Source organism: Lissotriton vulgaris, chromosome 3_1 (genome assembly GCF_964263255.1).
Source record: "Lissotriton vulgaris chromosome 3_1, aLisVul1.2, whole genome shotgun sequence".
Taxonomy (NCBI): domain Eukaryota; kingdom Metazoa; phylum Chordata; class Amphibia; order Caudata; family Salamandridae; genus Lissotriton; species Lissotriton vulgaris.
Genome location: NC_141689.1, coordinates 490,609,125 through 490,635,698, shown reverse-complemented (window position 1 = coordinate 490,635,698; position 26,574 = coordinate 490,609,125). Strand labels below are relative to the sequence as shown.

The following is a 26,574-nucleotide window of genomic DNA, read 5'->3' as shown; positions in this document are numbered from 1 at the left end:
GGTTTCAGCCCATACGAACTATTGTTCGGAATAAGAATGCACGTTCAGGACCTCGATAGTCAGATGTCAGTGGTACAAGAAGAAACAAAGCAGTTTGAAGTAAAAGACCGTTTGGCTGTTTTACAGGAACTGAATGAAACAAGAAAATCATTAAGCAACATAAAGTTAAAGCAACAGCCAAGTACCACTGACGAGGCACCACCCGCAACAGCCCCAGCAAGGCCTGTCTGGATTCCAAAGATTGGGGATCTAGTCAGAGAAAAGATCGCGGTTAAGAAGGAATTTGGGCCTTCTTACAGAAAAGCAGTACCTGTCTTGGCAGTCACCGGAACAAGATCAGTTGTGCTACCGCCCCTTGCTGGTAAAAAGGAGAACAGAATCGTGTCCATCGATCTGGTAAAACCACAAGCATGTGGCCTATAATCAACAGTAGGCCCAGTGGACTCCCAAGAAACAACAGAATACCCAAACTTGCATCAATCCAAGAGGTTCAAACTGAAAGACTAATCACATTCGATCAGCCTGCAGTGCACAATGAAGGACTATGCAATAATGCCATGGAACTCGTGCCTCTTGAAACACAGATTGAAACAGTTCGTCAAGAAACAACACCAGTCTACAATAATGTGGCATCAGAATGTGCTACCGAGAGACAGATTGAAAGAACAATCCCATCAATTGACAGAACTGCCTCTGGTTATTTCATCAACTTCGACAACTTCTCTGAAGATTTAAACGACCCCGAAGTGATGCCAGAAACAAAAAAGTCTTTTAAAGAAAAAGCAACGGAACTCTTTCATCAACTGAAGGAAATCTACCTTGTTTCCCCTTGGCTAGAGTTCTGGTTTGGTCTAGGTGTATTTTTCCTCCTGCTTTGGCTCATCATGGTACTGTGTTTGGGAAAATTCATTGAAGGAAAATATATTACAATGGACACAGCAAGTCAGAACATCAACCTAGTCCTGAAACCACACAGATCATCCCACGTGAAGAAAAGAGAACTGTCAACAGTAAATGTCACAGCAATTCCAATACCTGGTGGGGTAGTATGGGAGAAAACAGACTATGAGATCTATGGTCCGGTCGAAATCCTGAAGTATCCTCATCAACTAAAGGTTTCCTTAAGTGACTTTGTTACACCAAGTACATTCTCTGATGATTGGGACTTTAACAGTATTAATGAAATGATGTCTGATTTAGTAATGTCAGCTAGATTCACAGATCATGATTATTTACAAGGTTCATCTAGTTATGAGCAGTTATTCTGTTACACCCACTATGGGGATCATTACTTGCATAAATCTGCACAGCCTAGAAATGTTTTTATGTATAATCAATGGGAACATTGTAGTACACCACCTAAAAGCAGTTCTAAAGCATTTTTTGAGAAATTCAAATATTTTTCAGGGTTTAACACCAGTGATGCAGAAACGTTTTATTATAAACTGTTAGATAAAACAGGAATGAAAACAATGCTGACAAATTCTAAATTGATATATTCAGAAGCATTTTATGACAAAATGATGACATTTGGTTTTGATTATTGGAAAACTAATATTGAAACGAAATCAATTTGGGGTACAAAAGATTGGCAGGTGCAAGGCATAGAAGCACTTTTTAGAACCTGCATGATACCAGAACAAATGTTATTTTTAAATGACACTGTACACCAAACATCTTGTCTTGGCCTAGCCAAAAACAAAGAAATGAAAACACCGTCTATACCAAAGCCAATAGCTGAGAATGCAACTGCAGATAATGAATTAGACGTGTCACACATTTTACATTTCAACAGAACACATCCTGATTGGAAAAAATGGTTAATCTGGCCTACAGACACAAATAGCTGTCAAGATAGGTTCCTGAACAAAACACAGGGTTTAAAAATGACCAGATTAGACTCAAGATATTCCCAGAGACAACATCCAGGAATTATAACTACATACAGTGTAGGCAAACTCTGCCTAGAATGGCTAACTACATCCACACTGGCTGAAATTAAGCAACACTTGTCTTTATTAAAAGATGGTGCTGATTTGCGCGATTTCATTCTTGGACCACGCAAACAGCGTCAAAAGCGTTTCATAGCGACCAGCATCTATGCTGCTTACAACGAGGCTTGGAAAGTAAAGCAAATTGAAACTGCTGAAAAGATACGAGAAATTGATCGTATTAATTTGGAAAAATCACTTTCTGTGGTAGACAATGGGTTAATGACTCTGTCTTCCAGAATATATTCTTTGGACAATATTGTATCATCTGCCTTTGATGTGATAGACAGAGATTTGCTAATGTTACAACATGGCCAATCTCAATTACGCTCTATTATAGAACTAGGCTGGACGCTGCAAAATCTTCGTTCAGGCTATGTGCCTTGGCGTTTAATAAACACAACGTCATTATTTTCCATTTTTAACCTTACTGATAAACAGATCAGTTTGGCACAGAAAGGAGCAGACTATACAATCTTGAGCATCGAGAAACTCGAGAGATTACCATTGACAATGTCAGAGAGCCCTGTCATTGAATGGATAATACACGGAATTATCACAATTCCGATAACAACTTTCCGATTTCATAAATGCCTTGAATACATACCTGCTGGCCAGTATGAACAATTGGGTAAGGGATATGTTAAATCCGAATGGAAATTACCATACACTCATTCTTGCTATAGTGACAGCGACAAAAATGTATTTCTTAGTGGTGACAACTGTAAACACTCACTAAGCGGTATACTTTTGTGTCAGGGTATTAATTTACACGGAGCATGTGATGGAAAATCAAACAACCTTTCATGCCACCAGCTAGTCACACCTGCAACTCAGATAGAGCCCTTCTTTATGCAACTCGCAAACGGGAGTTACATTCTAAGAACGGATCACAGGTGCTGTGGCCTCGCGCCCGGACTAAGTTATCTAGTAGAAGTTACGTCCATGGTCAAATGCTGTATGCAAGCATTGTTCCCGAGCGGGCCTCCAGACACAGTGACTCCCCTCTGGCCTCGTCTGAATCTCTATTCTATACGAATTGATACATTAAGCAAAATGGAATCTGTGCTTTTACAGACAACAGTGCCTATAACGTCATCTAAAGAGACGTATGATCTTCTAGTCGCAAGGACGGCTACTGAGGTCCATGACCTTTTATCAACAAATTGCCCCGTGCATTTCGTACAAATGCTCGAGCAACTCCTTAACATGTCTAGTGCTACAAGCATCCCAGGCATATTTAAGACAGTCTTTACGGGACTGCTAACACCCTTCCAGGCAATTTTGGGAATCTTTCCTAATTTTGTGCACTCCATCTTTGGTGGTATTCCACTATTTTTTGGACTCATCGCAGGGATTCTATTTTTGACCATCCTGCTACGTTATGGCAAGCCTCGGCTCAGACATAGCTCCCATGGGAATGGAAGAAACAATCCTAGCAATGCGCTACAGGGACAGGATAACTAACGTCCTCGGATTGGCCAGGCTGAGAGATCTAAACATGACCTGGTTCCTTTCATTCAGACCGATATGGCAAAATTGCATTTTACCTGTGCTACGGTGTATGCTTTGCGGCGAGGAATGCGTGTTGGACATCTGTCTTTCACTTCCATCAGCAGTACCAATGGACGTCGATACTTTGCTAAGTCCAATAACGGCTCACGCATTGTGTTGTCCCCAGCGGCTACCAATCCTGATGACGGCATTCGTGGAGTCTCCTGTACTACAGCCAAGTGGTAACAGTGGAGCGAGTGACGAAAGCAACATCATCCAGGTACAACGTTCTGAGAGCATTGCTGGTCCCGGCTATGATGACAGCAATCATTCTCACACCTGCCAAGTTTCAGCGCTATCTAATTTGGTTGAACTATCACCTGATTTTGTAGACCAATTCTTTGCGAGCCTGTCTGATACGATGTTCTCACCCATAGAGAAACAATAACTTTTGAGAAGCTTTCCGACACACAGCGTTCCCATGAACTCTGAATTCGGCCTTCAGTTTTGATCAACAAAAACTGCCAGGAGCTTTGGTGAAAATGATTTTTTCTTTGGATTGGACGATTTTTTAATATTGACCCTTTCCTTTTTGGCACGAACAATTCTTTGCTTAACGTAAAAACTATTCTTAGAGAACAGAAGCTTCACACTTCTATTTCTAAACACTTCTAGAGACATAACAACATAACACCAGCCTCTAGCACACATTATTACAATGCATTTTCTATGTGATGATTTATCTCGCATTTCTTCTGTCAGAGATACTTCATGTGTAATTCTTTATGCATAATCGTTCATTGATTTCATATGCATTACTTTTTGAATGATTACTATGCTTTAAAAAACGTACAGTACCTAAATTCCATGTATTACAAGTACGCCTATTTCGAATGCATTTATGTATTTTGGGGTGGGCTATGTTATACAATGTTACACATGCATCTAATTGCTTAGTTTTAGTAATTTTGATGGACATGAATTCGTGGAGTGGGTGTCATGTGCTTATCTAGGTTCCTGATCGATACTGTGACCTTATGCCCCTATTCGGCTATAAAGCCCTTTGTTCCCTATATTGGCATAACCGTTCAAGTACGATTTTCTGTAAAGTCATCTCTGGCCTCACACGAGCAGAGCCACAGAGCCACATTCCAGCATGACTCTCTGCTACTTCCTTTGCGACCAATTAGTGCAATGACAGAGCAGCAGTCACTATCTGATATTCCTAGATAACACTCCGAGTTCTTCAACAAGATAAAAACTTAGCAAACCTGGAAATCCCCGCTTGCTATGTTTTGATTAGTAATAGAACTCTAATGAGCAACTGATAGCTGCCACTTCCTAGTGACATCTTTAATTGACGTCTTATGTCCAGCAAACTTGCGTCAAACCCGGCACCTGTCAGGTATAAATATTACCAACGTTGCCTTAAGCAATGAGCGAACATGTTGCTGATGCCAGCTGCCTGCATGACCCCGTGTTGGTAAAAACTAGCACTCTGTCGCTGCAGCCTGCTATCCTGTGGTGGTGAAGCTACTGATTACCATTATCGCCGCTACAGCGCGACCTATGGTGCAGTACGCTTGAGGAGCCGTGCAGCCGTCCTCTGCGAAGACATCCAGCCCAGCTGCCCGCGGACGCTGTCACCCCTCCTTCCTCCAGACGCGCTGAGAGAAGCCGCTGCCTTTCTCGTGCAGAGAAATCCAGTCCCGGCGCTTCCAGTTTACCCTCGCAGGTGACTGGGATATCGAGAGAGACCCCTGAAGGAGATACCAATCCTCCATCATTCTATTCAGAGGTATGGTGTTGACTAAACCCTTAGAAGAGAATTCTTGAAACAAACCTTGGCAAAACCAACTTAACTTAAGCTACTTACTTACTCCCCCTTCTCACGTGTTAGGCCTAGGTCAGGCACACTGGGGTAGGCTTAGTTAGAAGCACCAGTTGAGTATGTTAGCCTAATGTATATATGACTGTATAAATGTTTTATTACTTTTAAACCATTGTATGGCTAAGAAACCATATCAATGCTTTTACAGTTCTATTTCGCTATTCTTATCTTACTGTACGTACTTTTCATAATAACAGTTATTGCAATTGTGGCAATACATTTCTCTTGTATGAGAAGAAAGACTGTTCAATAAATGTTAACCTTTATTGATACACGCCCGTCTCTCTATTCTCTACATACTGTGAAAGTAAACTGCACTAGACTGACTGAGTGAAATCTATGTCTATTGTTCACACGACCCTAGAGATCGACTCTTGATCTGAGGAGCAAAGTTGTCATGTTGCACGGTTGTTGGAAAGCTGAATCCCTTCTTGTCTGTGCCAAGGAAGCTGATCACTTCCTATGCAGAGAAGAAAGTTTCCAGTGACCTCTGAGCTAGTTGGTAACACAACCCAATTAAGTTTAGCATAGTCAGTGGAGGCCTGGAATATAGCCAGTTCCATGTCGATACTACTGTTTATGTTATTCCAATGCGCAGGGCCTAGTGGGAAACTAGGAACTACACTACACCCTTGCCCGACCTCTTTACACTGGAGGCTGGTCCCCCCCCCCGCCCCCCCCCCCCCCCAGCGCAGGTCTGGCGCTGCCATAGCTGCTTTCAGCCTTAAACCCGGACACAAGTTTTATTTGCTTCTAAACTGGGTTGAGTGGATTACAGTGGTTTCCAGGTGTCAACAGTTGCATTCGTTCATGCTCTTCCTGAAGCTTTCATCACAAATGTGGTTATTAGGCCCAAGTCACCACTCAATTTCCACCCTCTCCGCCGGCTGCACCACAGTGAATAAGCCTGAGAAAAAGGGTCTATGCGTTAGGGCAGGGGCATCCAACTCATGTCCACAGGCGCCAAATCCAGGTCAGATATTCTGGATAAGCACTATGTAAATGGATTCCATGTGTAGGAGTAAGCAAATTTATCTTGTGATTATCATGAAAATATGATACAAGTCATTTCCCCTGGATCTTCATTAGAAACCCCTGCTCTGAGGAGATAGCAAGCACTAGGTCCTCTGGAGTCCAGCTACCTGACTACATTGTTTTCCATCAACGCCACGGGCTAACTTTACATTTTGTTTCTCCTAAGTGCCAGGTACTCCTGCCTCATCAGTGTAATCCATTGGGGACCCTTTTTGTGTTGGCTTCTTTAGACCATAAGATACTGCCCAGTGCTCAACTGTCTGGGTTGTTAATAAATTCCGGGTGAAATTACCAAATAATCCAAACTCCCCAGGGACTTGAAAATCTCACCTCTGAATGAAGGATGCCCCTTGTTGTGCTCCCTGTCGTAGGATGAAAGGCCTTGGTATGTTTCCTGCATTAGGAAGAAACATGTTCTTCACTGAGCTACCGGCAGCCGGTTTCCAATCCTGTGACTCAGAGGCACGGATCATAGGGAAGCCGCAAGAAGAAACCCTGCATTGGCCAAATTGTCAGGAGGTGGATATGGCTCTTATAAGGGGGGGGGGGGGGGGGGGGGGGGGGGGGGGGGGGGTCTGTTTGACACTTGAGGTTCGAGGGAGAGTAAACATACCTGGAATTGTGACTGCTTGGGTCATAAAAAGTGGGGAATTTCTATCCCTGGCATATGTAGCGCTCTACTGAGGTTCCTCTGAGACAAGCATACAAAACTATGGAGGGGGCTCATTCAATACTTTTGGATCATGTACTACACCTGGAACCTTGGCATCATACTCAACTCCTCCCTCACCATGACCCAACAGATCAACGCTGTGACTGCCTCCTGTTTCAACACACACTGCATCCTCCGCAATACCTTCAAGTAGATGCCCCTGAAGCCAGAAAGACCATCACCCACGCATTCCAAACAAGCAGACTGGACTTCGGAAACGCCCTCTACGCTGGAATCAACAAATTCCTGCTACACAAACTACAGACCATCCAGAACACCGCGGCCAGACTGGTCCTCGGCATGCCCTGCATGAACACATCAAACACCTGCAAGACCTCCACTGGATCCCTGTCAAGAAGAGAGTAACCTTCAAGCTACTCACCCACGCCTACAAATCCCTCCACAACATCGGACCCAAATACCTCAACAATAGTCTCATTTCACGTACCCAAAAGAAACCTACGCTCTGCCGACCTCACCCTAGCAGAAACTCTGCTCATCCGCAGATCCAGAGCGGGTGGAAGAGCCTTCTCCTACATCATAGCCAAAGCCTGGACTGAACTCCCAGTCAACATCAGACACTCCCATGCGCTGCAAACCTTCAGGAAGAGCATCAATACATTGATCTTCCGCTGAACCGGAATTGGACCCCCCACCCACCCAGCACCTCGAGACCCTCCTGGGTGAGTAGCACGCTTTAAACCCCCTGATTGATTGATTGATTTGTGGTCCTGGACTAATCTCTTCAGTAAATACACCTCTAGTGCTGCATTCAAAGTTGCATCAATACAGCCAGCGTCCCCTGCATGGATCAACAGGAGGAGAAAGGCAGGCATGGTTTGACGCCAGTTTTCTGGAATACAACCTGATTTTAAAGCAATCTATCATTTTAGAAAAGGATGCTCATAGATGAAACAAAAGGATTCTCTGCTTCTGCACACAAAGCATTCTGCATAAGCTCTGAAGGTGCTAATGACATCAGTAGTAACTGAGCGCTGCTAATCATAGGCGGTGATGGTGGCAGCAGCCAGGCTGACGGCAGACGGTCATTACCTCCCAGTAAAAAGCACATTCTCTAGAGCATGGGGCGCCAGCAGCTACATACAGCTCATACCCCGCTTGCATTGATTTTTCCGATCCCCTCCTCTACCTCACGACGATTTCAGTTGCTCGACAGTACCCGAGGCAGAGAGCGAGTATTTCTACTGTCGCCAAAACCACGAATTCTATTTTTTTTGTCTGGTGTGCAGCGATAGGAGAGAGGTTGTAGCGAGATGTGGGGAAAGAAGGACAAAAACACAGCAGAACATGAAAGATTAAAGAAAGTAGAAAAATAATGAAGTACAACTTAGGGTTCGGTATTAATACCCGTGGCTGTAAAACGTCTCATAAAAAGTGTGCAAAGAGAGACATCAAAGCAGATAGAAGCTATCAAAAACTGCAAATGTAATTTGATTTGAAAGACAATGCGCCGACTTCCACTTAACACACAACGACTCCTTTCCTATTCAGCCCTCAGTGTAAGAGTAGAGGCTTGCCAAGAAGCCCTTTCTGGGAGTCCCGGAGCTCGACAATTGGGCATTTGACTTTCTTTCAGACACCAACTAAGGCAAGCGTTGCACCCGTCAGCAGTAACCTGGTTGGTTTTTCCATTTTTCTCCTACAAACCAATATAAACAGCTTCCATAGCAATCGCCCAGGACTGAGGGAAGAATGTGACCTACCAGGCCCTTTCTGGAAAGAGAAAGGCGAAGATATTCACCCTTACCCGCCGCCACCACGCACACAATGAAAAACCGCCTGCACTGGTATTTAGCTGGAGTTCGACTCCCGGTGCCCTGAGAGAGACAGCGGTTGCCTGGGCACAAGAACGCGCCCCTGTTGGCGCTTTATTGGCACGACCAAACGTAGACTCATTAGACCATATTCACGTTACAGAAAACATATTGGCCTAGTAAATAACATAACAACCTGCACTGTTTCAAGATTAAAAAAAAAAAAAAAAACACAAGAATTCACAGCGGCAAAGGTCAAAGGAAACGGGTCTATAAAATTCTGCACCAGACAGCATCTACCAAAAGGCCTCAAGAGTCTGTGTCCCAGTCCAGGTGGTTAAAGGTTCTTTTTCTACAAAATGCACATCCCGGGGTTATTACGGAAATAAGCACTGGCAAAGCCAACATGTCTGGCTTCACTGTGTTAACTTAATGCTAGTACATTAGACTAAACCACAAGGAGGAAGCTAAAAGGAGACCTGTGCGAAGGTCAAAGTTGTAAACTAGTCCCACACGTAGTTCATGTAAGCACTCAGAAGCCAATAGCATGAGCTGAGAGATGACCACTCCACTGGGCGGCTGAGCCTAGAGTGGTTGAAAAAGCCTCAAGCAAAAAGGCTGAAGGAACATGGTTAAACAAGGTCAATGGTTGAAAGAGACGGACCCAAAATCCACTATGTATATTGTTAGCAATAGGTCTGCTTGAGAGCTGTTCTGTCAAAACCTAGACCTAAAAATGGGTCAACACTGAAAAGCTCCAATGTGAACGTCATACCTTTGACAACATATTTTGTGTTCTAAATATCTAAACAAAGCAGACAGGAGAAGTGTCAATGAGTTGTGAAGACTTTGCAGCAAAGACAACTGCCTTTCAGAGCAGGTTTTAGGGACAACTGATGAACGTACTTTTCCTATAACACAGCTTTAATAGATGCAACTGAAAGGCCATAACAATTGAAGAAAAAACAGAATAGCGCCATCTTGTTTAATTGAGTTCTTTGGAACAGGCCGTGGTGGTTTACTGACTGTGTTCAAGTACGGTTTAGTCACAAGGTTGGTTCTTGGAAAGACTACAGAGAGTCCTGAACAGAGCTGGAACAAATTGTATATACTCTAAAGTGGCACAGTTATGGGTTTTGCCTCAGCTTTCTGTTCAGGTAATGCTATGTATGGATGTGGTGTTTTTGTAGAGTGTGTGTCTAGCTAGAGAGCAACTGAGCACTGAACAAGGGCAGGAGCCCAGGGATGTGATTCAGCAGGGGAGGTCTGATGCTTCTTTTCCAGATCCTGAGCACACTGAATCAGGACAGCAAGAATGTCATTCTAATGGAAAGAAGGTCTAGGCCCACACCTACTAATGCATTGTCTCACAGACACAGAATGAGGAAAACCCGTTGATTCACCAGGTCCCCCAATTTGTTCCAGTATACACACTGCAGTAAAGCAAGGCAAAGAAGCTGGTTCTGTCTCTAGGCAAAGGCATTGATTGATAATTGTGCCAATAACTGACCTGTAAGAGGCACGACTCGGTCCCCCATATCCTTGCAAAGGGGATTTTCCCCCAAAACAGAAACAAGACGCACGGAATGCAAGACAAGTTTGTAAGCATTACATCAGTCACCTAGAGTAATGAATATTAGACAAAATGTGAGCGTGTGACACGCAGAACAACTTATGCAGCAGTTTAAGCACTTATAAAAGTTCAATTCGGGTATTTCCTTTGAGTCAGCATCCCAGGCTCCTAACGACTCCTCACCGGAGGCCATACTGATCACTTGGCTTTGCCAATGCTTGTAAGTCAGGTGGCAGGATGATATGGAGCCGATGGCTACACTGAATTGCAGCAGCTCCAGGTCACTCTGCCACTAGAGGCATGCCGACAGCAGCAGCGACACAATGAGAAGGATCTTGCGGACATAATGCATGGCCACCTTGAGGTCAAGCTGTCCTAGTCTTGACCTCAAGATATGGTCGGGTATTTGGACAATTGGCTCAAGACCGAGGTGGCGCCAGAAGGACTATCGCAATTCTTCACCCTGGAGCGAGCCCACAGTGTCCAGACTAGGCCCCCCAAGCCTGGCCTGCCTCCGCGACCAGTCGTGGCTAAACTGCTGCACTATAAGGACAGAGATATTTTGCTTCAGAGGGCCCGTGATGCGGGCCTTTTCAAGAAGCGAACAGTAAAGTGACCCTACTCCCGACTACACATACGAGACGCAGAAACTGCGAGCTTCGTTTTTATCCATCAAACGCGAACTGCGCACAGAAGGCATCTGGTATTCCCTGCTCTTCCCTGCCAAACTAAGAGTTGTCCTGGATGATAAGACACACTTCTTCCCCACATCGGCGGATGCCTGGGACTGGTGGGAAACGTATAAGGCAGGCACGGACGGTGCCAGAGTCCAAGAGGAGAGAGAGAAAACAAGAACGCAGCCGCGGAAGTCACAGAGGCTGCGCTGGCGACGACAGGGATCGAAGAAACCGTTGGTGTCCCAGACGGAGGCAGAGCGGCAGGCTGCACTACAGGCAGTAGTGTCACTGTCAGGACCGGGCGCCTCCCCATCACGGCGGAACTCTAATTCAGAGACTAAAACCACGGGATCGGAGTCGGAGGCCTCCGAGACAGCAAGCGCCAAGGGTCCGTTGGTGACACCGCATACGTCGGAGGAGATCCTGAACATCTGACAAGCACAAGGCGATAAGGGAGTACCCCGGCAGCTGCAAAGACTTGTGAACTGTGAGGTAATGGGGTGGGGAGCAGATTGTCAGGTTGTCGGCCCGCTGCTACCTCATGGGAGCGGGGAGGGCGACTGCCTCCACCTTTGGACCTAGTCCACGCCTCGATTGCCCTTAAGGCACTCACGGCTACGACCGTGAATTAGGACCTTTTGCGGTGCAGACCGCGGATTGGGTGGTTTGGAAGCGTGTTTGCCCACATACAGTTTGGATGGGAGCAACTCTATTTAAGTTAGGTCCTGTTCGGGGGGGAGGGGGGGGGCCTAGAGAAGTTGGGGTGGCTCAAGGCGTAGCGATGGGAGGGGGGGGAAGGGGATGTTTTGAGGGGGGGTGGGAACAGTGTCACACCTGCTGCCCGGAAACGGAACAAATTGATCTGCATCGAACACTGTGGGACAATGGCTAATGTAGGACCGTTAAAATGTGTGTCTTGGAATGTGAGGGGACTTCAAACTATGGCGAGGAGGCACAAGATTCACGCTTATCTGGTCCGACGAGGGGTACACATAGCTTTCCTGCAGGAAACCCACCTGACAAAGAAAGAGGGACTAGCGCTTCAACGTAGATGGAGGGGGCACCTATTCAACACTACATATTCTGCCTTTGCTAGAGGGGTGTTAATATGGATAAGAGCGGGTACCCCCTTCCAGATAACTAGGCACCAGACAAGCACCAGCCCCACCACAAGCCCAACCCACATCAGTTGGATTATGCGATTCTATCGCCTCAAGCTCTAATGAGAGTTTAGTTCCAAGCAGTGAAGAATCTGATGGTGGAGCCCCAGGTGCAGAGGAAGGGGATATGGGCCAACTGACAGAGAGGAACTGGAGTTTATGAGATTACAGCGGAAGAGCACTTTACGCTCCAGAAACGTGCAAACAAAACGCAGGAATGCAAGGCGGAGGGAACGCAGGAAATGCGCCAAGAGGAAGGGGGCGACAACAGAAAAAGAAAAATTGGGGGAACAGAAAACAGTAAACAACAACACCATTATCAACCTTACTAACGTTGAACTCGACCAGGCTGAAAAACAACTGCTTGCGTTGGGACTTTCTTACTGCGCGGAGAGCAATTTCAACTACGGCAAAACCAGAGTGGATGTGTTTAAATTTATCAGAAAATTGAAATTGCGAAAATATTATACCATTAAAGGTGGCCTAGCAACAACAAAAAAACCTGCAACTATGGCCCCTACTCCAAAGAGGAGTGGGTTACAGGCTAAAGATGTGCTTTTAATGAAAACGATGCACACATTGCGCAATGACAATACATCCAGCTCAAGCACTCAAGACATTGCCCATGAGGAAGATATTGATATAGGGCAATATGTGGCTAGCTCTTTCAAACCACCATCAACCTTTATCCCATCAATGCCAAAAGACTCCATAGACATATATGCGGAGCTTTTAACAAATGGCTTAAAGAAACTGCACACCCAAGTCAGAAAACAACAAAGTTCTACTTGTACAAGTATCAATATGAGGCCTTATAATGATCTGATGAAAAAGTTGAAATCTAACCAAGCAGTAATCATCAATCAGTCTGACAAGGGGGGTAATGTGGTGCTTTGGGGAAAGACAATATATGGAAGAAGCTTACAGACATTTAAATGACACTGTCTGCTATGCCCAGATAGACCTAAAGACTGCAAAATCCATCCAACAAGCGTATTACAAAGAACAGAATGGGTGGAAGCGAGAAGGTCTTTTGTCTAGGGATTAGATGAAATTTCTGTACAAAGACCATCCTGTGTTGCCCAACATATATTTCATCCCCAAGGTTCACAAAGGAGTTATACCTGTTCCAGGCAGATCGATAGTCTCGGCAATCAACAGTCTGTTTGAGAATACCTCCAAATACATAGATCATCATTTACAAGAATTTGTCACCACTCTCCCTGCTTACATAAAGGACACAACGGAATTCCTGAGGAACATTAACCAATGTGTGTGGTCAGCAGATTTTCTACTAATCACCATGGACATTGCCAGTCTTTACACTAGAATTTCACATTCGGATGGCCTTAAAGCTATTAAGTTCTATTTAGACAAAAGACCGGTGGAACTATACAAGCATAATTCCATGTTAATAACCATGGTGGAACGTTGTCTAAACAACAATGTTTTTTTGTTTGATAACAAGGTCTACAAGCAGCTGAGGGGTGTGGCCATGGGGGCATGTTTCTACCCCAGCTACGCGGGGCTCCACGTGGGCTGGTGGGAGGAACATGTCCTCAGGGTTCAGCACTCGGATGCTTGGCATAACAACATTGTGAAATACATGAGGTATATTGATTATGTATTTATCCTTTGGAGAGGGAATCTGGAAAAGGCACAACATTTTGTAGAAGCTATTAATGTAAACGATTCTAACCTGATATTCAGTGCTGAAATTAGTAAAGATAAGATCAGCTTCTTGGATGTGCTGGTAGAAGTAGTGGATGACACACTAACCACGAGCCTTTTTAGAAAGAGCACGGCAGGTAACACTATCCTGCACACACAAAATTTTCACCCCGAACACACCATCAGATCAATCCCCTATGGGGAATTCCTTAGAATTCATAGGACTTTTAGCACGGTGGAACTTCGGGATCATCACCAAAACGAAGCAAAGAAACGGTTAGAAGCTAGGGGCTATAAGACTAGTGCCTTAAACAAAGCAATGGCTAGAGACAATAATTTAGATCGGCACAGTCTATTGGAAGCCCCCACCCCAGATTCCCAAACAACTAATCCAAATGAGAGCAGCAATGCCATGAGACTGATCACAGAATACTGCCGCCAAGCGCGCCAAATTTCCTATTTGGTCAGAGGTCAGTGGCCCGTTATCCTAACTGATCCTGTACTTAAAGACATTTTGCCAAACAAGCCCATAGTGACCTATAGGAGGGCATTCAGTATGCGGAACAAATTAGTTTCAAGTTCTCCGGAGACACCTAAAAATTATGACTGGTTGTCACCCCGTAAGGGTTTTTTCCGGTGTATTTCATGCTGTGCTTGCAAATTTGGCATCAATACCAGATCCTACCTGACTCCCTTTGACTCCAAACCCATCACTATCAAGGCCCACTATACTTGCAAAACAGAACTAGCAGTATATGTACTTACTTGCAATTTGCGATACGTTGGAAGCACAAAACTTCCGGTGCACCAACGCATCCTTCAGCACCTTAGGGCCATAGTGAACTGCGACCAGAGTTACCCTGTAGCTCGGCACTTTGACCAACATCACGATAGGAATTTGACCCATCTCAAATATTTTGTGATTGATGCCGTGAGAACTTCCAAGAAGGGTGGCGATTACGAGAAGCAGCTAAGGCAGTTAGAGTCACTTTACATTGTTCGATTGAACAGTAAAACCCCGGGAGGTCTGAACATGGGGGAGGATCTGAGTAATTTTCTTTAATATGTCCCCCTACATTTCTGAACCAATGGGCATCACTCAATTCATTTTATGAGAGCACAACAGTCATTTTATGCAGGATCCCTGGTACCTTCCATATATTTCCAGCTCTTATAGTTTCCCGCAGTAGACCAAATAAACATGGGCCGTGGCAGCGGCTATGTTTCTTTAAGATTAACAAATGTCTAATCCACTTTGACATACACTGTAGCAAATTAAGATGTGATGTAACATCTTAAGACTAAGGTTTTAATGTAACGATTGGTAATCAAAGGAAGATGTATTTTTTTATTTTTCCAACAACCCTAGTTGTCTTATACCTTTGGTCATAGACACTTATTCACTCCTTCGCTATTATTTCTGTTTATGTTCATTAGGACTAATGGACTTATACATTCGTAAACATAAGCGCACAATAGATCAATTTGGTGAGTCTCTGATTTGTATGGTATGCGCACAAGCCCTGTTTAGAAGGCCATGATATACACTATGAGTATTAGGGATGTATCCCAAGAATATTAGTATGGATACATGCGATTACGAATAATTTGTCAAGGGCATTTCTTTTCAAGTGAGGAGTGCATTTTGTCTTCGATCCATTATGACCATGTTTATCATTATTGCGTATTTGCACAGATATTATCTAAGCACTTTCCTACAACGTATTTGCACAGAATGTATAACGCAGCACTTTTGCACTTTAATTATAAAGGCGAAATTTGCACTGAATGTATAAGTTTACTACATGCATTTGCACTTTACAATGTGGTTTGACAAAATCTATGGATCATTTGTATCATAAGTAAGACAAAGTTTGAATCAAGTTTATTGTAAATAGTATTTGTACTTGCATACAACCCATGTTCGCAATGTTGTATTTGGGAAGACTGACCATTTCAACATGGCCTCAACGGATGTTGTTGGGCCAAACTGAGTGTTGGCCTAAGTCCTTCGATTATGTTGATGAACCTAATTAACATTGGGCGCGCTTTTTTGAAATTGCTTTGTGCAATTTATATGTGAACTAGTCCATTCTCCCGCTGACAGTGAGCAAGGGCGTTCACGCCCGAAACGCGTCTGTTCGGCGTTTTTTGCACCCCTGCACTTTATGCTTGAAAAATAAAATCAAAAATATAACCTGAAGACTGGCTTTGGACGTATGTATCGTGGTCTACGTACTAGGTAACGTGCATGAGGCGTTGTTTGCACAGTGACCGGTTGGAGGTATATGACGAGCATAAGTTCCTGTTTAACACCCACCCAAGGTTGCCCTATCTATATTTACTACCAAAAATTCATAAGAACACTGTTCCGGTTCCTGGACGCCCTATAATTTCGGCGATAGGAAGTATGACGGAAAATGTGGGCTCATACATTGACTTCTACTTACAGGACCTGGTAAGAACTATGCCCTCTTATCTAAAAGACACTGGTGATTTTTTACGGCACCTCAGTGACATAACCTGGTCAAAGGAATGGATTTTATTAACTCTAGATATAGAGTCTCTCTATACTAGTATACGTCACGAATGTGGTTTACGTGGTGTGGAACATTTCTTAAATACACGTCCTGCCGAATATGCTATGCATAACAAAATGTTGATTTCCCTCATTTCATGGTGCTTAAATAACAATTACTTTTCATTTGAGAAGGAACTGTACAGACAAAAGCAAGGGGTGGCCATGGGGGCCTGCTTTTCTCCAAGCTACGCATGCTTGCATGTAGGGTTTTGGGAAAAGCAGGTCCTCATGAAGGAACACAAAACTATATTTGATAATAATGTTATCTCATGGCTTCGTTATATAGACAATGTTTTTGTTATTTGGAAGGGTGATATGCAGAGTGCTTTGGAGTTTGTTGAACTTCTGAATACCAATGAGTTTAATTTACACTTCACTTCAAACATGAGTGACACTATGCTCGAATTTTTAGATGTCCAAATACTGATAACTGATGAGACACTAACCACTACAGCATATAGAAAACCATCTGCTGGAAATGCAATATTACATGCATCTAGTGCTCATCCACGCCACCTAATTGCCAGCATACCCTACGGTGAGTTGCTGCGCCTTAAACGCATTTGCAGCACGCAGGAACAATTTAACATCTGTAGTCGATCATGCTTAGAACGCATGCGAGCAAGAGGGTATAGCGAGGACATCCTCGACAAAGCTATGAGTAAAACTAATGAAAGATCGAGATCCACCCTGTTGCCTAGCACCACTGAGGTAGATCTCAGTACAGCGGATGACATTAGTTCCCCAAGACTGATCACCACCTACAGTAGACAGGAGCGCAAAATACGCAATATCATGAAAAAGAATTGGCCCATCGTTCTTACAGACCCTATTCTAAAAAACACGTTATTAGAACATCCTAGCGTGACATTTAGAAAATCAAAAAACATAGGGAATCTCTTATCCAAAGAGATCTCCACTGGGTCTACTAGTATAAAAACATGGATGCCCTCCAGTAATGGATTTCGCAAATGTGCCACATGTAGGGCATGCAACTTTGGAGCCAACACTGCCACTTACAATACTCCCTTTAAAAACAAAGCACAATCAATTAGAGGTAAATATAACTGCCGCACTGAGTACGCCATCTACGTTCTCACGTGTACCTGCGGCTTACGTTATGTTGGCAGTACAAAAAATCCCGTACATATGCGCATCCTGCAACACATTCGTGCTATCATCCACAGTGACCCGGCATACCCGGTAGCCCGACATTTTAAAGTGAGCCACAATAAAGACGTAAATTGTCTCACTTACTTTGTTATTGATCAGGCACTGGTACCAAAGCGTGGTGGGGACAGAGACAAGGCTTTAAGGCAGTTAGAGACTAGATATATTCTTAACCTTGATTCTAAGCATCCTAACGGCCTTAATGACAGGGAGGACATGCATACCTTCCTGTAACTATTATTACTGTATCCTGTACCCCATCCACCAATCAAATCAGTTATGTCACTTGTGTCTACTATATCGCAAGTAGTCCAGATAATTACAGTACAAGATTGAATGAACTATTTATCAATATCCTTGAGCTATATTTACTGAACCTGTGATTTTTTATCTCTCCCCAGTATCACTATGCTTTTTAAACCTTTGACACTATCTTGGTTGCACTTATTTCACTCAGCACTTTATAATTGGAAGTTGACTTTGAATACATCTGGTCATCTATTGCTTTAGGAACCAGCGGCTCAAGGGTAGAGGCTCTATCCTAATTGTATCAGTTCAGCATTAGCACTTTATGAATAGTAATCTTTGTTACAAGCAACGTGACCTTTAGGCGTGCCACTTTTATGAGCCAGTGTATTTACTTTATTACATATCAGCTACGTTATAGCCAGTTATATGATAAATTGCCATTTTGCACAAACATTTTTAACATAATATTTATTTATGTAAATTATTAATTGACCTTTTATTCATTGAAGGTACTTTTTACTATTTTAACATATTTATATGTTATTTATTGATTGCAAAAGGTTTTATTAACTGGATTACTATTTACAAGATACGAGAGTTGTATTATAGAGTTTCCAAGTATCATGTCATTGGTTTAAATTGGTACACGTCAATACGCATTTAAGCGGTCATATGTTCGTTGCAAAATTGAACTATATTGAAAGAATCTCTATTTTAAGTGCAATATGAATTATGCTGCTATAATTTATATTTATGCTGGCAAAGTTGCAATTTCTTGTGCACATGTAAAACACCCAACACGTTAAAAAAGTCTGTTTTCTATGTTTTTGAACACGTGGTGTTACTATTGAAAGAAAAAAACGAGTGTGTGCTCTATTTAAAGTGACACTAACTGCATTTCCGTTATGTGATCAAGGGCAGTCCCTGCCCGAAACGCGTCATGCCTACCTGAACTGCTGACAAATGGAGAATAAAAGTTCGCTGTGACACTCTGCAAGTCGTGTGGTGGTCCGCTGTCGTCTAAACTGGGAACAGATATTGCTCTATATATATATATATATATATATATATATATATATATATATATGGTTTAGGGCTGGCAAAGGTTTAATTTACCATTTAAATCCGCACTACCGGCTGCAATGGCAGGCATGAGACCGGAATTAAAACACTACTTTTAGTGGGGAGCAAAATGAGTGCTGCTGCCCACTAGCATTTAATTTACATGTCCTGGGTGCCTGTGGTACCAAATACAGGAAACTTACAATTAAATTGATTGGTACAATAAGAAGTAAGCCAATTGTACCCTGTTTTAGGGTGACAGCAAAAGCACTTTAGCACTGTTTAGTAGTAGAAAAGTCCAGAGAATCCTAAAAACAAAAAAAAACTAGTTCAGAAAAGAGGCGTGAAGGAAAAAAGTTTGAGGGTGACCGTGCATAGAGGACCCAGTCCAACACAGTAACTAGTAACTGTGGGTGCCGTTTCAATCTGTAGTGAGCAGTAAGGAATCATTAGGCTGTAGAGGAGTACAACACACTCCCAAAGTGCCCGTCTGGGGGGCACTAGCTTTTTGTACATCCAAGCACACATTAGTTGTGCAAAAATGCATTTACGAATTTTAAAATCAAGATCATGTAGCGCACTTAGAGCATGGAAAACACTATTTTCCATTTTTGCAAATGTAGGAGTGATGAGAAGAGTGGTAATTCACAAACATTTGTATGCTAAGCCTCACAACGTATACACTCAAAGTAACTTGCAGAAAAACAAAGCAACTGTTTCTCTGAGAGGAAAAAGAAAATGTAATGTGGTATTATGGGAAAGAATGTTCACAGGTAAAACATTTACTCCTTGAAAGAAATCAGAAGCAAGACGTCAGTATGCAAATGTCCTTTTGCTATACATAGGTAAACTGTCCACTTAATGAAACAAATCTACCCGAGTACGGACAAGGAAGACAACTACTAGAAATCTAGAGTTGCCCCGCACTATAAGGAGTACCCACAGCGATTGTTGTCAATCCATCAAAACTGACAAATCTACATCCAACTTAAACTAAAATCCACATGTGTAGACTTCCTACTTTCTAGATGTGGGTTTGTAAATCGGGCGCACGACGAGGGTGGGGTGTATGTAAGGAAATCGGGCCTGTAGGGGGAAGGAATGAGACACTCAACAGACATGAACGATTCACTCACCATACAGTGGATATTGGCAGAGACATGTAAAGTACTGCAGAATTATGTTTTGATCTGCACAATCCAGACATAACGTGCATCTTATCAAGCAGTTGAGAGTCTAGAACTATGAGATTGCTGCGAGGCCATATTTATGGCAATACGGCATTATGCAAATCTCTGTACAACAGTTACTGTTTAAAGGAAACTGCGCATTGGCACTGATCTATAGACCGATACGTTGAAAGAAAAAAAAAACAATGCGAGGTGTCTAGGTATCTGGTACACTTTCTAAAATATTAAATGGAAAGCCTTCTGCTGATGAAACCTAAGGCGGTGACGTAACTGGCTATCTGGTTTCATTAGCTGAATGAAAAATATAAGTTGATAGAACCGTATTGGGTCTCGTGGGAGAATTTGGTGTCACAGTGGGTTACTTACGCAGTTAGGAGTATTGTAGACTTGGGTAGAGGGGGAGGGGAGAAGCTGTGATCTCACTAAAAGAAATGAGGGTTCAGATAAACTTCTAGTGTGTTCTGCATTGTAACTCAAAATACAGAATATAAAGGAAAGGTAAAATGATTTAATATTGTCAAATGATATACATTAACAGCAAGGAATAAAACATTGTTTAGAATTTAGTCGCATGGACCGACTCATTTTAGGAATTAATTATAGCTTCTACGGCAGTGACAATGTGGCCCTTTGTCAGAATCTTTGAAGACCGTTTGTCGCCGATAAATAGAGTGCCTGGTTGTGCCACAGCGGCAAAACACGTACTTGAGTGTTACGTGACAAAGCATGAGTGATCTTGAAACAAGCTTTTTAAAGCACCCCACTGCATCAGCGTGGATGACTCCAACGGCCAGGGGCTCCGAAAGGCTCAACTATAATCCGGGTAAACAGCTTCAAAGCAGTTCAAAAACAACAACAAACCGACAGTTGTACCTGTGAATTCTCGGCTTTCGGCATGATTTTACGCATCGTGCTGCGAGCTTGGTTCCCGAAGCTGAAAGAGGGCGACAATGCAGGGGGTCCGAGTCAGTGGCCCTCGTGGCCAGCAGCTGCTTACGGATAGCAGATGCATTCTACAAAGCAATACACACACATTCCTGGGCAGAGCGCTACAGAAGATGGCGCTGCTTTAGAGCACACACAACCTACAATGTAACGGAGACAACCCTAGGATAAGGAGTGACAAAAGAGTGGAAGTCTTGTGACATTTCCACGACCTTTGTTTAAACGGGCACTGGGAGCCGACGCATTTGAGAAGAGGCGTGAGATGGCTTCACCTTCCCTGCGCAGGCAGGCAAGCGCCTGTGGGGGGGGGGGGGACGCGGGCTGCCGCCCCTTGGAATATCCTTGCCGATCTGCAGGTGCTGCACCTGCGGCGGTGCACCTGCGGCGCCTTCCTAGCGCGGGCCGTTCGTCTGGGGGCGAGGCTACCAACTTTCCAGCCGAGTCTGGGCTACCCAAATCTGGGCTTATCCGCGCTGCTTGCCAACCCCCACACAATGCATTGCACTCAAACGAGATTCATATGGCACACCGGGCTCTAGCAATGGCAATGCGAACAGCGCCTGCTCAGCCACTCCAAGCTGCCCACGCGTGTTGTTTACAAACAGAGCAGCAGCACGGTCTCTCCTTACCTGTCCCACGCAGCACGGCACAGACATGCTGCCGGAGTACAGCGCAGCCCAGCTCCACTGAAGCGGCTACGAAGCCTCCCCGGAATGCAGCCCCGGGCTCCACGGGCAGCAGAGGGGCAGGCGGTTCCGGCTGCTACCACAGCAGGCAGTCTGTCCCTCGGCACCTCCAACCGTTAGCAATAGGGAGCTTCTCACTGGTCTCACAAAAGATCAGGCTGTCCGTCGGCCGTTCAATCGCAGGAAGTATGGGGTCTCTCTTAGGTCCTACTGCAGGGCAGCTGGCAGTCCCCGGCAGCTTGGTTAGTGGTCCGCAGCATGCCCGGACAGTCAGCGCCTGCCTCTCAGCCCCTCCGCGGCTCCTCGTCCCGCCCCTCCTCCCCGGGATCCCCTCCGCGCCGCCCTCCAGCACGAGAAGACAAACAAACACTCGGGGCTGATGCGCGAGACGCCCAGCCAGGCTCTGGCCGCATTTCACTTCCGCTGTCGTCAGTTAGTTCTGGGGATTTAACGCTTTCCGGTGGTGTTTCCCAGAGGATCTCCTTCCTGCTCGGTGTGTCAGGCTGATACGTGAGGTGCTTGCCCTCCGTTCCCTGCCTGTTCCCAAAACCCGTGGGACCCTTGGGAGCCCTAAGGGGGTTTCGGTAGATCTAGTTACCGTGCACCTGTAGCAGCAGGCGCTGCGTTAGGCACCGACGCATCTTAAAACTACACATAGCCGCTTTACGGGAGTCATTAAAAAAAACGCATTTCTTTCAAAATATGGCCAGTTTTTCGTAGCGCCAAAATAAACAAGCATTTGTAATGCAATAGGTCTCGCATTAGGAAAGTGTGAGCCTTTGGTATTGTAAATGTTTTAATATGTGTTGGCTTTGAAAATATATAAATTAATAGCATTGTTATTCACAAAGCCAATAGCTTACACTTTCCTAATGCAAGTCCTATTGGCTATGGCAATGGTTGTTGGTAGCAAGCAAGGACAGTGCTGTTGTGGTGCTCAGTGATGTGATGTGGTTGGGCTTACTGATGTGATGGTGTATTAGAGTGACGTGGTGGTGTCCCTGAGTGATGTGGTGGTGTCCCGGAGTGATGTGGTGGTGCCCCCGAGTGATGTGGTGGTGCCCCCGAGTGATGTGGTGGTGTCCCCGAGTGATGTGGTGGAGTCCCCGAGTGATGTGGTGGTGTTCCCGAGTGATGTGGTGGTGTTCCCGAGTGATGTGGTGGTGCCCCCGAGTGATGTGGTGGTGTTACTGAGTGATGTGGTGGTGTCCCTCAGTGATGTGGTGGTGTCCCTCAGTGATGTGGTGGTGCCCCTGAGTGGTGTCCCTAAGTGATGTGGTGGTGTTCCTGAGTGATGTGGTGGTGTCCCTGAGTGCTGTGGTGGTGTCCCTGAGTGCTGTGGTGGTGTTCCTGAGTGATGTGGTGGTGTACCCGAGTAATGTGGTGGTGTCCCCGAGTGATGTGGTGGTGTCCCCGAGTGATGTGGTGGTGCCCCGAGTGATGTGGTGGTGTCCCTCAGGGATGTGGTGGTGTCCCCGAGTGATGTGGTGTGTAGTGTTTACACTGGTAGCCAGGCGGTATATCACACACGGGACACGGGTCAGTTGGCAAAGCTTCTTTTATTTACTTATCTTGCAGCTGGTCACTTACACGTCTGTCCTACTGCTCGTCCTGGTCATTCTGTCCTCTTCCTGTCCCTAGACCGGATGTGGTGTCCGGTGACATGGTCACTGCCCTCATGACTCACAGGGTCCCAGTGCCCTCCTGTCAGGTCGCCCTATCTGTCAGGTCACTACATCTCCCCCCTTGTCGCAAACAAATGTTCATGGTACATTTTCACTAGTCATTGTCGCCCCCCCTTATTGACATTACTTACTGATAGTCATGGTGAGAGAGAGAGAGAGAGAGAGATACTTTGTCGCTTTAGATCTCTTCAATTAGTCTTTGTGGTTTTCTACATGTTCTTCTTGGTCTTGAGTCCCCGTCAATTCCTAGTTCTCTGTCTTCCACCTTCCCTGGTGCTGCTGTTGCTGATTCTTCTTCTTCCGTCTTTAGCCCCTTGAAGTGAGAACTGTTTCTCGTTATTCTTTGTTGGTCGGAAACTGCCGTTACCATCGATCCTTTCACTTTTGTCACTGTCAGTGGATCTTTGGAAAACGGGCTGTCAGATTTCCGTTGTTGTCTCTGTCTCACCACCACCAGGTCTCCTTCATGTAAATTTGACTCCGATGCTTGTCTCCGCTGATCCACATATTCTTTCATTTTCCTTTTTGCTTCGTGATCTCTTTCCGCAATGTCATTCCGATCCATGCTCGTTTTTGCTTCTATTTGTGGTAGTCTCGTTTTGCTCGATCGTACCAGCACCAGCTCCGCTGGGCATCGACCTGTGGAGCTGTGAGGGGTGTTTCTGTAGTCCCTCAACACCTGGCACAGTGCCTGCCCAGCCGATATTTGTGTCAGTTTTGCTCTCTGGATGGCTTTCTTTATAGTTCCCATAAATCGTTCTGCCATCCCGTTGGCCTGTGGCCACAGAGGTGTTATTTTCCGATGCTTTATCCCCAGATACTCCATGAACCGGCGGAATTCTTCTCCTGAGAATGGAGGCCCGTTGTCCGTCTTTAATGTTTGTGGAGAGCCCCAGGCAGCGAAGATGTCATCTAGCACAGGTAGAGTGGCACTTGCTGATGTCGACGATATCTGCCTTAAAATTGGGAACCTTGAGAATTCGTCAATGACAACCAACAGGTAATTTCCAGTCTCCAATGGTCCATAAAAATCTGCCACTAGCTCTGTCCATACTGCTTTTGGTAGTTCTGACATTTGTAGCGGTGCTGGTTTTGATGGCGGTCCCGTCACTTGACAGACATGGCAGCGTGTTATTGCTTCTTCCACCATGCCATCCAGTCCTGGGAACCACACCTTTTCCCTCAGCATCTTCTTTGTCGCTACAATGCCTCGATGAGACTCATGGGCCAGTTCAATTGTTCTCTTCCTCAGCCTGTATGGTATTACTATTCGTGACCCTCTCATTAGAATGCCGTTCTCCGTTTCTGACAATTCTTCATTTATTTTCTTGAAGGCCAGCATTTCTTCTTTTATTACCCCTTCTTTTGTGGGGCTGTTATTATTGATATGCCTCCATCTTTGTTGTCGTACTACTTTTCCGATTGCCTGCATGGTGGGATCTCTTCTTGTTTCTTGCTCTAGCTCGGCAATCGTTATTGACATCGGAGTGTTCTGCTTGAGGATGAAGTTTAGGTATTCTTCTGCCATGGTGGTGCCGTCTTCTCTGTGTGGCAGCGGGTGTCGTGACATGTAGTCAGCAGGGTTTTGTTCTTTTCCAGGTTTATGAACTATTTTAAAGTTGTAGTCCATCACCCTTATTCCCCACCGCTCTATCCTTGGTGGTATCTTGGCGCTTGGGTTGCCATAGATGGTTACTAGTGCCTGGTGGTCAGTTACAATCGTGAAAGGCTTCCCATAGATGAACATGTGGTAGTGCTCACATGCCCACACTACAGCAAAACTCTCTTTTTCTGGTTGAGAGTATGCTCTTTCAACATCTGACAGACTTTTGCTTCCATAAGCCACGACCCGTCGTGGCGAGTCTTTTCCATGCTTGTGTTGTGCCAGTATCGCGCCCAGGCCCACTAGGCTGGCATCCACCGTTAGTTCGGTGCATAAGTTCGGGTCGTAGTATGCTAGGTGGTCTACTTGCGTCACTGATGCCCTTATCTCTTCAAACGCCTTGCTGCATTCTGTGGTCCATTCGAACGTTTGTCCCTGCTTCGTGAGTTCTCGCAGTGGTGTACTCACTGTAGCGTGCACAATAGCTGGCAAGACCGAGGAATGATCGTACTTCAGCTATGTCACTTGGTTGTTTTGCCTTTTCTAAGGTGTCTACCTTGCTGCGATCTGGCCTCATTCCTTTTTCCGAGAAGATGTGCCCGAAAAAAACACCAGTTCTTCTGTTCCTAATTTACATTTCGTTTAATTTAGTGTTAGTCCCACTTTTTCTAGTTGTGAGCATACTTCTCTCAGTGCTCTGTCATGTTCCTCATCTGACTTGCCGAATACTAGAATGTCGTCACTACAGTTGAGACTGTTCTTTATTGGTCTTATTATTTGTCTGATTGTCTCTTGGAAAATCTCAGCAGCTGATGAGATCCCGAAGCTCAACCGCTTGTAGCGAAATAGACCTAGATGTGTCGAGAACGTAGTTATGTACCTTGATTGTTGGTCCAGTTCTAGTTGATGGTATCCTTTACACAAGTCCAGTTTTGAAAATTGTTGCGTTCCCGTCAGACAGCTAATCATGTCGTCCAGATGCGGCCTTGGATGTCGTTCTCTTTCGATGGCGGTGTTTGGGATTCTCATATCCACACATATTCTGATCTGTGCAGTGTCCTTCTTTGGTACTGCTACTATTGGAGACACCCATGGCGTTGGTCCTTCAACTGGCTCGATGATGTCCTGATCCAGCAGTGACTTTATTTCTTCTTCCACTTGCGGTTGTAGGTGTATCGGTACCCGTCTGTGATGCTGAGCGACAGGCCTGACTGATTCGTTGATGTGCAACGTGATTTGTCGCCTTTTCAGTTTTCCAAGTCCTTGTGTTAACTTCGGATACTCTCTCAGGATGCTTCCTTTGTTAGACATGTGATATGTCATCTTTAGCAGACCCATTACTTGCACCGTGGCGTTGCTTAGTAAGCATGGTGCTGGGATGTCTCCTTTTAGTACATGAATATCTTCTGTAACTGTTTTGTCTT

The 26,574-nt window shown here is 44.8% G+C and overlaps 1 protein-coding gene across 1 annotated transcript in view; it reads right to left on the bottom strand.

Annotated features, from left to right (window-relative positions):
• The window catches only part of SERINC5 (serine incorporator 5), a 255,206-nt gene extending 232,695 nt beyond the window's left edge, over positions 1 to 22,511 (bottom strand). Inside the window, exon 1 of the mRNA XM_086960722.1 lies at positions 21,806 to 22,511. Coding sequence (XP_086816848.1) covers positions 21,806 to 21,832 — 27 coding nt within the window. The 5' untranslated portion in view covers positions 21,833 to 22,511. The remainder of the gene's footprint in view (positions 1 to 21,805) is intronic.
• Positions 22,512 to 26,574: the final 4,063 nt, after the last annotated feature.